The sequence below is a fragment of the Pelophylax lessonae genome (genome assembly GCF_965119305.1).
Source record: "Pelophylax lessonae genome assembly, chromosome: 1".
In the NCBI taxonomy this organism is placed as follows: domain Eukaryota; kingdom Metazoa; phylum Chordata; class Amphibia; order Anura; family Ranidae; genus Pelophylax; species Pelophylax lessonae.
Genome location: NC_138768.1, coordinates 668,938,184 through 668,950,671, shown reverse-complemented (window position 1 = coordinate 668,950,671; position 12,488 = coordinate 668,938,184). Strand labels below are relative to the sequence as shown.

Below are 12,488 nucleotides of genomic sequence, written 5' to 3'. Positions count from 1 at the left end.
AACATGTAATTAAAATAGCATGGCTGTGAAGTAAAACCGTACTGCCTGCACCCCATTTTCTTTTTTAGTTTTTACTATATTCATGAAACAGTTGTTACATTTTAGAATATACAAATCTTCAGCCCACTGAACACTTTGTATACTGAATTGAGCTTGAATTTTTTTTCTGTTGCAGGAATGGGAAACATTTGATAGTACAGAAGAGTTTCGGACAAAGCCAGTGCTGCCTACTAGGTATGCACAGTATATATTTTGTAACTTTCAGACTCTTTAAGGGAGATGTAATTAAACTGGTGCACTCAGAATCTAGTGCAGCTGTGCATATCAACCAATCAGCTTCTAACTTCACCTTGTTCAATTAGGCTTTGAAAAAAAATCCTGGAAGCAGATTGGTTACTATTCACAACTGCGCTAGATTCTGTGTGCACCAGCTTTGGTAAATCTCCCCCTATGTCAGTAAATCATTTTAAACACATTTAGGAATCCATTTCTATGGGTTTTGTTTCTCCTTAAACATCAAGAACACTTGTACATGGCTAAGCAATAAGGTTTTCTAAACGTAAACGTCTGCCATTGTTGTTGGCCGTTCCTATACTTGGTCAGGAAGCATTCTCCTTTTGATGGTAAAATTTTACCTCGCATTCCTTTTTAGGCCAGCTGGTGTTAAAGTAATGGAAACTGCACAGCAGCCTCCATTGAAAGGTCCCCCAGGTCGACCGCCACCTCCCAAACTTTCCAGAAATGCCTCAAATCGAGATGCCTTTCCTCGTTCATCCTCTGATGCAGGCCTTGGTACAAAACAGAACACATCTGGTATCAGCAGATCAAAGAGTCAAGTGTTAAAGAGACAGCAACCAGATCTACCTCCTCGACCTAAACCTGGGCATCCTCTGTATAATAAATACACGGTGAGTTCTATAGGTTTCTCTTCTACTAATGTTAGAACGGGCCTCTTTCCAGTACTGTATTTACCACAATAGCCCTTGTGGGTTAGTGTCCAAGGCAGCAGAGATAGAGGGGGCAACACCAGCAACAAGATTTACAAATTGCAAAAATTTTTTAAAATATCCTCTTCTGGACATCTCTGGGATCTTCTGGCTATATCCATAACATTAGGGTGCAGGGGTTGTAGAGATCAGTCGGAGGGGTTTTTATAGTACAGGAAAAATGAGACAAACTGAATGTACTGTTGGATGTAAAGCAGACCATATGCTGTTTTCAAAAGCACATTCCAGCAGTTGCTTTTGCTAGAATAATCACTTAACGCAATGGGCAGGGCTTGTACAAAGGTGTGTCATCATTCAGGTATGCCTAGAGCAGCATGAGGTCTGAATATATCTTTGGCTCTATCACCACTTGCTATGGTCATTAACAGTTTGAGAAATCAAATGTGTACACCAGCAGATAAGATTGATTGTGGTCAGGTTAGGGTCACTGTGCTGTGAACTGATTTATGATGGTACATTTCATTACACAAATAGAAATATGAAAATGAAAAAGATGGTCGGCTAAAGATCAAAAAAGAATTTTGCCTGTTCTCAGTGTCTATTATTATTTTGTTGCAGAAGTAATATTACAACGTACTGTGTACTTATACTGTGACTGTTTTCTGTTTTAGCTGCCTCTTCCTCATGGAATTGCTGAGAAGGATATTATAGCTAATAACCCTCGAGAGCTGTCATGCAAGGTAATTCCACCGTAACCGCTTATTATGTGTAAAATGCGGTGGAAAGATATAGTGATATAAATAATAATTGACTAACACGTGGCTTGTGTTCACCTCTACCATCCTATTCCGTGACGTCATTGGGAGGTGACTGTCTCTACCGGGTTCGGGCTACCTACACTTCCATCTCCTGACTGGAAGCCAGTGCCTCCTGGGGTATGTGACATCCATACCCCAGGAGGCATCAGGAGCAGAGCATGTTATTCTCACCTAGATGGGATGGAGGAGGGGCAGGTTGGAATAGAAAAAAGGGTTAAAAAAAACTAAAGACGTTATTCATATTGCTGAGGGGAAGTGGGGGTGGGTTCAAAAGGAGAAAATCTACTTTTTAGGCTTTTTTAAATAGGGTGTACATAACCGTTTACCCGTGGAGTGCTGTGTTTACCATCACAGGGTTGCACAGGTGTTCCATGCATCCCTGTGCAGGCAGCCCCATAGCTGTCAATTGGGACGCAGTGGTTGCACAGACACAGCCAATGCTCCCAATGTGACATTGGTGTAGGTGCATAGCCCCAAATGCATGAAAGATGCATTCCTCATATGAATGAGGCCTTCATCTAAAAGTCCGCTTTAGTTGGTTTTGGATTTAGTGAGTTAGATAGAATCCCTGTCAGATCTTAAGCCCTCGTTCACATTGGAGCAATGTCATGCGATTTGACAAATTGCATCCTATTGCCGACAATCGCACTGTTCAAATTGGTGAGACGCTGACTTTGCATCAAATTAAAAGGGTAGTTCTTGCACTACTTTTGGAAATTTCTGGGTGTGACTTGCATAAACATCTGTGCATGAAGCTGTGCAGATGTCTTCCACAGTCGCACCCGAAGTTGCACTGCCATGCGGCTTTGAAATTGTGCGATTTAAGATAAAGTATCACAGTTTCAAAGCCACAGTCAATGTGAACGAGGACTAAATGCTTCCTGTGTCCTCAGAGAATTCCCGACAGCAGTCATTTAGAAAGGAAGTGGGGGAAATCTTCCTACTGGGAATGCAAGCAGCAGTTGAATCTGTTCTAGCTCTTCCCCACTTTCTAAAAAACACTTTGATTTTATGTGTGTTGACTAATGTTTTTTAATGCATTGCATTGATGTGCTTTTTTTTCCACAGCAGGAGCCAAGTATTTAACTTGTTCCCCACAGCAATGCACTGCATTTAAATGCAGCATGATCTGTTTTCATCCAGCGCACATCAATATAGCGCATTGGTGTGAACTGGGCCTTTTAGAAACAATAAATTACAGTTTGTCATTGGGTTGTGCCTGCCTTGTGCAACACAGGCAGCAGATATGGTTTATATTGACCCTTTAAATATAACAAACACCTGGAAAATGAAAAAGGGCGAGATTTACTAAAACAGTTTCACTCAGAATCTGGTGCAGATGTGCATGGTAGCCGGTCAACTTCTAACTTGAGCTTGTTCAATTAAGCTTTTAAAATTAAACCTGTAAGCTGATTGGTTTCTATGCACAGCTGCACCAGATTTTGCACAATGCAGTTTTAGTAAATAACGGTCGTTGTTATGCATGTGTTTTCCAGATGTTTAGCATATCCTTTGGTTAAGTGCTCTAACCTTACTAGACTGTAGATGTGTCAAATCCTGTACAATAAATGGTATTTTTTAAAATCTTAACAGTATGAAGACTAAATGATTGTTCTTATAAGCAGTTGGTTATAATTCTCAAACTTTACTTCAGGATTAGTCTGATAATCGGGAAACAGAAGGTAGGAACGCTGCTCACTGGAACCCAGCTCACTATATAGAGAGGTAAAGATACAGCTTCAGACTGATCTTTTCCTGGCTTTGCTCTTCTGACATGTTTCACCCCGCCTACAGGGCTTAAAATAGAGATGATAATCTTTATGATTATCCCTTTAAGGGGGAGCGAAATATGTCAGAGGAGCAAAGCCAGGAGATCAACCTGAAGACGTAGCTTTACCTCTCTATATAGTGGCTGGATTCCGGCGTGCAGCATTAGCACCTTCTGTCTTCCAATCAGTTTCAGCTAGCCTGGATGAGCTTGTTTGAACATCAGCACCCAATCTGTGCTTTGGACAGCAGTGGGAAATTATGCAGTGATTTGAGGGGCGCTCCAAGTTTTTGTTTATGGGTCATAATTAGTCAGAAAATGACTAAGTATGCTGAGCAAACATAAAGAAATCTGTGCAGTGTCTTCCTCCTCTCCATAAAGAACTGTAATCAGGAGGGAGGGAATTTTAAAGGGCTATGTTGTTTGACATTATTTATACTGTATATATGAGGTCTGTCCCGTAACTATCCAGCCATGTAATATGAAAAATAGAGCCATTTACAGAAGAAGATATAAGATAACACTGTACGTAAGACAGTGGCACATTGGGACCTCACATAGTTCTCCCAGCATCACTTCTGCTGTTCACAAAACTCTGCAACATCTTTTGTTGGAATCGACATCAGCTGCTTCATCTTCTTTTCCCAAATTTCATCGATGGCCTTAAATCTCTTACCTTTCAAAGAGAATTTTAGTTTTGTAAAAAGCCAGAAGTCACAGGGCTCCAAATCTGGGCTGTAGGGGGGGCTGAGTCACCCTCGTGATTTGATGTTTCAGCAAAATACTCAACGAGTATTGGGTTGACTGGGCCTTTGTTTCCACATCATAGCTGTAGAACCACAATTCATCTCAATGGTTATGACTTTCTTGAGGAAATCTTGGTCATTGGTAACGGTTTGAAGCAAGTTATTGACAACTGCAGCACAATGTTCTTTCTTCTCTGGTAGGAGAATCTGCAGAACAAATTTGGCCACAACACGTTTCATGCCAAGATTCGGTCAGTTGTCGATCTTTGTTGATTGGAGCCCATACATATTCCACATTCTTAGGTGTCCTGCTTGTTGCAGGCTTCCAGAACATGGATAACTTTCATCAGATTCTCAAACATCTTTAAAGCGTTTGTTCCAAACTTTTATTTGCACTGCACTCATTGCATCATCAGAGCTCAAGCTTAAAGTATTACTAAGCACAGAACCTGCATTCACTATATCTGGTCTCCCACAGTACACAGAACATGGAAATGCAATTATTTTTTTGCCTAGTCAGGAGTAAGGACCTACTTCCTTGCTGGGATCTCTCGTCCTGGCAAATTTTTTTAGCTAGAAATTTTTCTCCTGGTTTTTTTACTGTGAGATCTACAATCAACTGCTGGCCTGGGTGACGGGTTGGATAATCCACATCCAGTGGTCACCCCAGTCTGGCCAGCGAGCGCGTGCAGACCTTAGCTCCGCGCTAGACGGGGACAGGGGGCTGGCATGGGAGTTAAACGCCTCGCGACGTTGCATACGACCAGGTCTCGACCTGAGTCGCAGCGTTCCTCCTGGCCGACAGCCTCCCCATTTCCATGGGGAGGAGTTCTTCCTAAAGTGGTGCCTGCCTGGTTCCTGGTATGGTGAGCAGCTGGCCCCTCTTTCCCCCTGGAGGGTTTTAGGGTGGATGTGGGCCCCTTCTTGTCAGGCACCCCCTTTCATCTTTCCCCCATCCTACCCCACCCCCCTCCACCTATGCTGGGGCTGTGTGGGTGGTCTGGTCCACCTCCTGGGGTGGGGGCAGGGCGCTGTGCTGGCGATTTGAGCCAGAGGGATGCACCGCCGGCGACCAAACGATCGGCTGTGCGGGGGGGTAGTTGTACCTGGTGGGGGCTCCCTCCAGTGGCCCCCCTCCCCCTGTCCTGCCTGGGTCTGTCATTGAGGCCTAGGGATCCCTCCTGGGTCCCTGGGAGCCTCACTGGACCGCCATTTTTCTTTAACCTGTGTGTTTTTATGCACAGTGGCAACGTTTGTGTAGTTTGGGGGCCATTTTGTGGTGGTTTGCCAATGAAAATAGCGGCGGTCTATGACAGTGGAGCCCTGTGGGTGGCGATTTTGGTGGTGGGACCCCCTCCCCATCCCCTAGTGCTGACTCCTGGATCTTTTCACTTCCTGATCGCCGCACATGGAGTGCAGACTATCCTGGTGGCTTCAGGGTCCTGTTTCTGCTGGGTGGTGAGTCTGGGGGGGCTCTCTCCCTCTCTGCTAAGGTTTGCTTAGTGCTTGTGCCTGGCAACCTGGTGGTGCTGCCCCTTTGCAGTGTTTTATACTTTTTGTGGGGTCCCCCTGGTGACTCATGAAGTCTTTGGAGCACATCTCCCCACCTGACCCCCTCTCTAAGGCTGCTCTCAACCATCCATCGATGCACTGACGACGGTCCTGGAGTCCTTTGTGTCCCGGTTGGAGGTGATTTTTCACGCAAGGGGCTAGTAAAAAGCACCCTGGCCTTCCCCTGCCTCATCTGTCTCATTGGATCTTGAGTCTGATTCGGCCGCTGCGGATGTGGGTCACCCTGCTGGGTCTGCGACCATGCGCCCAGGATCCTCAGATGATTCCTCCACAAATGCAACCGCGCACAAAAAGGCGCTAGTGGATGTACTGATTGTATCTGTGTGTGAGACCTTGAAGATGGAGGACGCAGCGGTGACGGAGGCGCAGGTACCCTTTGGCACTTACAAGCCATCCAGAGCGGCAAATGTGTTTCCTTTCCCCGCCTATTTTGACAGAATTGTCGCTAAAGAGTGGGGGACAACCAAAGCGTCCCTTTGGGGTCCCTAAGCGATTTACTAGGCATTACCCCTATGAGGAGTCCCTTAAGAAGAAGTGGATTGTTCCACCGGAGGTGGACCCTTCAGTTTCCAGATTGAACAAGGCAACTATTAATCAGGTTGAAGAGTCCCCGGCCTTTAAAGATTTGACTGACAGGAAGGCGGAGGCTGTGGCCCGCAATATGTACACTCTGGCTGGTTCGGCAATGATGCCGATATTCACCATTGCCCTGGTGTCGCAAACTCTGACCGAGTGGGCTAAGCTTTTACACCGTGACCTAAAGGGAGAATAGCTCCCCCCTGCCTTTACTGAGCTGGAGGACCAGCTGGTCCAGGGGCTGCAGTTTATCTGTGATGACTCTTTGGATGCAGCTCCCCTAGTGGCTCAGCTCTCTGTTTCGGCATTGGTCCTTCGATATGTTTTTGGCTCAAATGCTGGTATGCGGAATGAGACTTCTAAAAAGGCCTTGACCTCCCCTTTCAAGGGGATCGCCTGTTTGGGGCTACCCTGGATGACATCATTAAAGGTCTCACAGGGGGAAAAAATACTTTTCTTCCTCAGGCTACTAAGGGCAAGGAACCTTGTCATAGATGTAGGTCTGCCTTCTTGGCTCATAAGAAGTTCTTTCGTCCCTCAGGGTCGACTGACAAAGGCTCGAAGCCTTTCAGGGCCTCTTCTGAAGGATCCAAACTAACCTGGTCTGGCAAGCCGAGAGCGGGCTTCTCCAGACCCGTGGACAAGGCTCCTTAAGCATGAAGGTGCGCCCTCACCCGTATCGGGGGGTGGGGAGACTTCTTCGTCAGTTTCCGGACCCGTGGACCTCCCTGGTGCAAGACAAGTGGGTCCACGAAGTTGTTCAGTCCAGCTACAAGATCAAGTTTTTCTAAATCTTCAGAAGTCTCCTAAGGTTCCGTCCACAAAGTTGGAATATCTGGGTCTGACTCTGGACTCGGCCTTAGCCAGAGTGTTCCTTCCTCTGGACAAACTCCAGAAATTGCAGGCTACAATTCGTCTCCTGCTTTCCAGCAGATGGTCATCCCTCCAGACTTCCATGCGGGTGCTGGGCCTGATGGTGTCTACCTTTTTGAGGCGGTTCCATACGAGGTCCCTGCAAAGGGAGATTCTGGCCAAATGGGACAAGACGCCACAGTCTCTGGACAATACGATCAGGCTGAGCCCCGTGGGGTCAGTATAATCTGCCAAGATTACACAGGATCGAGGCAGAAGGGATTCTGGTCATCTTAGTGGCTCCACACTGGCCTTGCTGGGCTTGGTACGCCAATCTGGTGCGGCTGGTCACTGACGTTCCTTGAAGCTTCTGCTGTCCCAAGGACCAATCTTCCATGCTGCTTTACAGTCGCTGGCTTTGACCGCTTGGCTGTTGAACGCCTGGTGCTGATGGAAAGAGGTTTATCTGAGTCAGGGATTCCAATGCTGTTAAAAGCTAGGAAATCTACTTCTAGGAAGATCTACCACCGTACGTGGTGTGAGTCTCTTGGGGTTCATCCTCGCTCCTTCTCGGTGGCTCGGATTTTGACCCTCCTTCAACAGGGTGTTGAACAGAATTTCAGAGTGTCTGACATTTAGTTCCTCTAGTGTAGTCACCGTTGCCGCCTTGGACCTCAATTTGGTGTTTTCGGTCCCCCAGAAGCCACCTTTTGAGAGTCTTTCGGAGATTCCCTTGCTTACGCTGTCTTAGAAGGTGGCATTTTTGATGGCTTTTACCTCTGCGTGCAGGGTGTCTGAATTGGCGGCATTATCCTGTTATTCACCTTACTTGGTGATTCACAGAGATAAGGTGGTTCTTTGCCACTGTCAGCAGTTCCTCCTAAGGTTATCTCCGATTTTAATTTGTATGAAGACATTGCGTTGCCTTCCCTGTGTCCCAGGCCGAAACATCCAAAGGAAGTTGCCTTGCATGCCTTGGATATGGTCTGGGCAATTAGGGTGTACCTGGCAGCTACAGAGTCTTTTAGGAAGTTAGATTCACTACTTGTACTCACGGATGGGCCTTGGAAACGGTTATCCGCTTCCTCTGCGACCATTTCCAGATGGATCAGACAGACGGTGTTTCAGGCCTATTCCATCAAGGGTCAGGTTCCTCCTTTCCCTGTCAAGACGCGCTCTACTCGGGGGCTCAGTGCCTCCTGGCCCTTTCATCATCAGGCGTTTGTGACGCAGTTTTGCAAGGCAGCCACCCGGTCGTCGGTGCAAACTTTTCACGAAGTTCTATAAAGTGGATGTGTTGGCATCTGCGGATGCTTCTTTTGGCCGCAAGGTTTTTCAGGCTGCTGCTTGGAGGACTTGATCCTCTTTGAGGGTGTATTGTTTGTTTCAGGTGGGCTCCAGTTGTTTTGGTTGAGCTCCTGTTGCCTGGTTGGCTAATGTTTAGCCTGGGGAATTTTTTTTGCTGTTTCCACCCCTCATGTTTAACACTGCTTTGGGACGTCCCAATGGTTATGAAGATCAGGAGCTGTGTCCGTCAATAAACGAAAGAGATAAAATTGGATTTTTGACTTACCATAAAATCCATTTCTCTGATGTTCATTGACGGACACAGCACCCACCCCTCTGTGGAGTTGTAATTCTTCTGACACTGCTTGTAACAAAACTGAGTACCTATAGCAGGGAGAGGGAGTATACCCCCTGGGACTGCCCATAGGTGTAGCCCGATTCTTTTTCTGCCTAGTCTCCTACTCTTGTAGGGGCAGTATAACCCAATGGTTATGAAGATCAGGAGCTGTGTCTGTCGATGAACATCAGAGAAATGGATTTTACGGTAAGTGAAAAATCCAATTTTTCTCATCAGCAGTAAATAGCAGCCTTGTGACTTGTATTAGTTCCTAGTAAAGCTTGTAGGAGGAGTTTTCATTCTTCCCTGATGCTCAGTCTGGACAGTGCTGATTGGCCCTCTGCTGATTACATGCACTCTCGCAAGAATAAAAAAAACAACTCTAGCAATACACACTAGACTGAGCACGTGCAACCCGTCCCCTGGCTCTGTAAATATCAGGTTTTTTGGAGACCGTAAAAGAGGAGGAGGATCAGAGAGACAGGATCAAACAGCTTTTATACACAATGCAAAGGATTAACCCCTTAGGTTCCACAGTGAGTATAACCAGAATGCTTTACTGCATATACAGACTTGTTTTACTGTGTCGATTTAGTAACACTTTAACACAAAGTTTGATGCAGATTCATTGCTCTACTCGCTTAGTCATTTTGAATGCCATAGCCACACAGTACATATGTTCACTCAACGGCTACTAGCGTCCCTACTGACTAGTACAGTGAAGTCGTCATTGTTAAAACATGCGCATTCCAGTCCACTCTCCTTGGCTGCCAGGTTACATTGATGTCGTGGAAAAAGTTATCGTTTATATTAGCAAAGGCTGGACTTTTTCCCGGACAGACCTTATGTATTATATAATAATTTGGTTTGTGTCATCTGAGCTTCTTTCACTTATTTCAGAAAAAAGACTGTAACATAATATTTAGCAGTGCGTTTGTATTATGCGAAACTTATATCTTGTGTTGTCTCTATACCTACAGCGAGGAGAGGTGTTGGTGTTGCTGGAACAAACAGATAACAGTCACATCCATTGCCAGAAAGGTGGTGTAACAGGGGATGTTAAAGTCACCAACGTGAAGATCATAACTCCACTAGATGACAGTGTGGAAAACCGAGAGAAAGTAAGCACCACCCTAAAATAATACGTTTTGGTTGAACCCCTTCACACTGACTGTACACAAATATGCCGTATGGCGCGCTCCCAGCACAGTGACCGGGACATCTGATTCCAGGTAACCTGATCGCTGTGATAGCCTCTGATTGGCTATCACAGTGATCAGTCACTGTGAAGCCTGCCCCTGTGTTTTCTGTCTCTGTTAATGGACAAGACGGATACATTGTACTCTGAGAAAGAAAAAAGTGTGTAGAAAAAAAATAAAAAATACCTAGATCAAGGTTTTAGGTAGGTCAGCTCCAGGGTTAGTATTTGGGTCAGGGTCCATGTTTTTTTAGACAGGATTTTTGTTGTCTCTGGGCTGTACTACGGGTACAAACAACTAACATACACACGTGGTATCGCTGTGATTGTCAGGAGCAGCAGAATTTATTTTGGGATTTTCTTTGGTGGTAGTAGCAATAAATTTACACTAATTTTTATTTATTTTTTTAATTTTAAACGTTTTTTTTTTTATACTATTTGGGGCCAGTTTTATTAGATGATAATAAAAAAAATCAGGAGATATCCATTACCATTTACCACCAAATGAAAGCCCAATTTGCCCTGAAAAAAACCTAGTATAAGCCACCTGAGTGCACAAAGTAGTTGTGATGTGTATATATCTGGGCTAATTGATGATAAATGGGTAAAGAGGGAATAGTTAGGATAGGTATGCATGTCCATGTTCTGGTCTTTATTTGGGCTTCATCTATGATATTTGGGAGTAGATCAGACTATGCAGGGATCTTGCTGAAAAATCTTTGTGACAACCATTGATCTATTCCTAGTGATGTAAAAGGGAGGTGCTCATCACACACACACACACTTTTCAATGTATTCACCTGTCAGTTGAGCAGCAAAAAAAAAAAAAATCAGGGTGAGACTTGTTGGGTTTGAGAGTGGGTCCTCCAGTATGTGTGTGTATCTATATATCTGTATCTATATATATATATATATATATATATATATATATATATATGTGTGTATATATATATATATATATATATATATATATATATATATACACAGTATCTCACAAAAGTGAGTACACCCATCACATTTTTGTAAATCTTTTATTATACCTTTCTATGTGACAACACTGGAGATATTACACTTTGCTACAATGTAAAGTAGTGAGTGTACAGCTTGTATAACAGTGTTAATTTGCCATCCCCTTAAAATAACTCGACATACAGCCATTAATGTCTAAACCACTGGCAACAAAAGTGAGTACACCCCTAAGTGAAAATATCCAAGTTGGGCCCAATTAGCCATTGTCCCCCCCCCCCCCCCCCGCTGTCATGTGACTCATTAGTGTTACAAGGTCTCATGTGTCAATGGGGAGCAGCTGTGTTAAATTTTGTGTTTATTGCTCTCATTCTTTCATACTGGTCACTGGAAGTTCAACATGGCAAAGAACTCTGAGGATCTGAAAAAAAGAATTGCTGCTCTACATAAAGATGGCCTTCACTATAAGAACATTGCCAAGACCCTGAAACTGAGCTGCAGCACGGTGGCCAAGACCATACATCGGTTTAACAGGACAGGTTCCACTCAGAACAGGCCTCGCCATGGTTAACCAAAGAAGTTGAGTGCACCTGCTCAGCCTCATATCCAGAGGTTGTCTTTGGGAAATAGACATATGAGTGCTGCCAGCATTGCTGCAGAGGTTGAAGGGATGGGGAGGGGGTCAGGCTGTCAGTGCTCAGACCATACGCCGCACACTGCATCAAATTGGTCTGCATGGCTGTCGTTCCAGAAGGCAGCCTCTTCTAAAGATGATGCACAAGATACCCTGCAAAGAGTTTGCTGAAGACAAGCAGACTAAGGACATGGATCCCAGGGCAGAGAATGCAGCAGAGACCCCTGGTGTCTCCCCCGCTACCCTTACTCTGTAAGGGTCCTGGGATAGTGTGTGTCCTGCCCTGGTAGTCTGGAGGGGCCCCAGTGTAGGAGACCCCTAGGTGCATGCCCTGCTGTTTGCAGTGTGGGTATAGTGCAGGGGGTCCAAGTGCAGAGACCAGTGCAGAGTGCACAGCAGATTCTCCCCCTAAACATGTGTCCAACCTTCAGGGAGGTTCCCCTTGCAGAGGGTGCAGCGTTGCAGAGGGTGCAGGAAAGATCCTTGCAGCATGCTTTAGTGTTTGTGATGGTGGCCATTTTCCCTTAGTCTGGCTGGTCTCTGGTTGGCGGCCATGTTTGTGTAGCCAGATAATGTCACGTGGGCCATTTTCCCTTAGTCTGGGAGATGCTGGAAACAACTGAAGCCTTGTGGGGATGCCAAAGCTCCTTCTCTTCTTCCTTCGTTTCCTCTTCCTGTGCCCAGGACATATGAACAGGGAATAGCGTCAATGATGATGCGGGGTTCGAATTATCGGCGTTCCTCCGGTCAGTAGGGTGAGTCTTTGGGGTTCCCTGTTATCTCTCGC

The 12,488-nt window shown here is 45.4% G+C and overlaps 1 protein-coding gene across 3 annotated transcripts in view; it reads left to right on the top strand.

The window, feature by feature from the left end:
* SH3D19 (SH3 domain containing 19) overlaps positions 1-12,488 on the top strand; it is a 153,619-nt gene that overhangs the window by 118,605 nt on the left and 22,526 nt on the right. For all 3 annotated transcript variants that reach the window (XM_082258100.1, XM_082258101.1, XM_082258099.1), the window contains exons 10-13: positions 176-234; positions 653-908; positions 1,619-1,687; positions 9,884-10,024. In XM_082258100.1, coding sequence (XP_082114226.1) covers positions 176-234; positions 653-908; positions 1,619-1,687; positions 9,884-10,024 — 525 coding nt within the window. The remainder of the gene's footprint in view (positions 1-175; positions 235-652; positions 909-1,618; positions 1,688-9,883; positions 10,025-12,488) is intronic.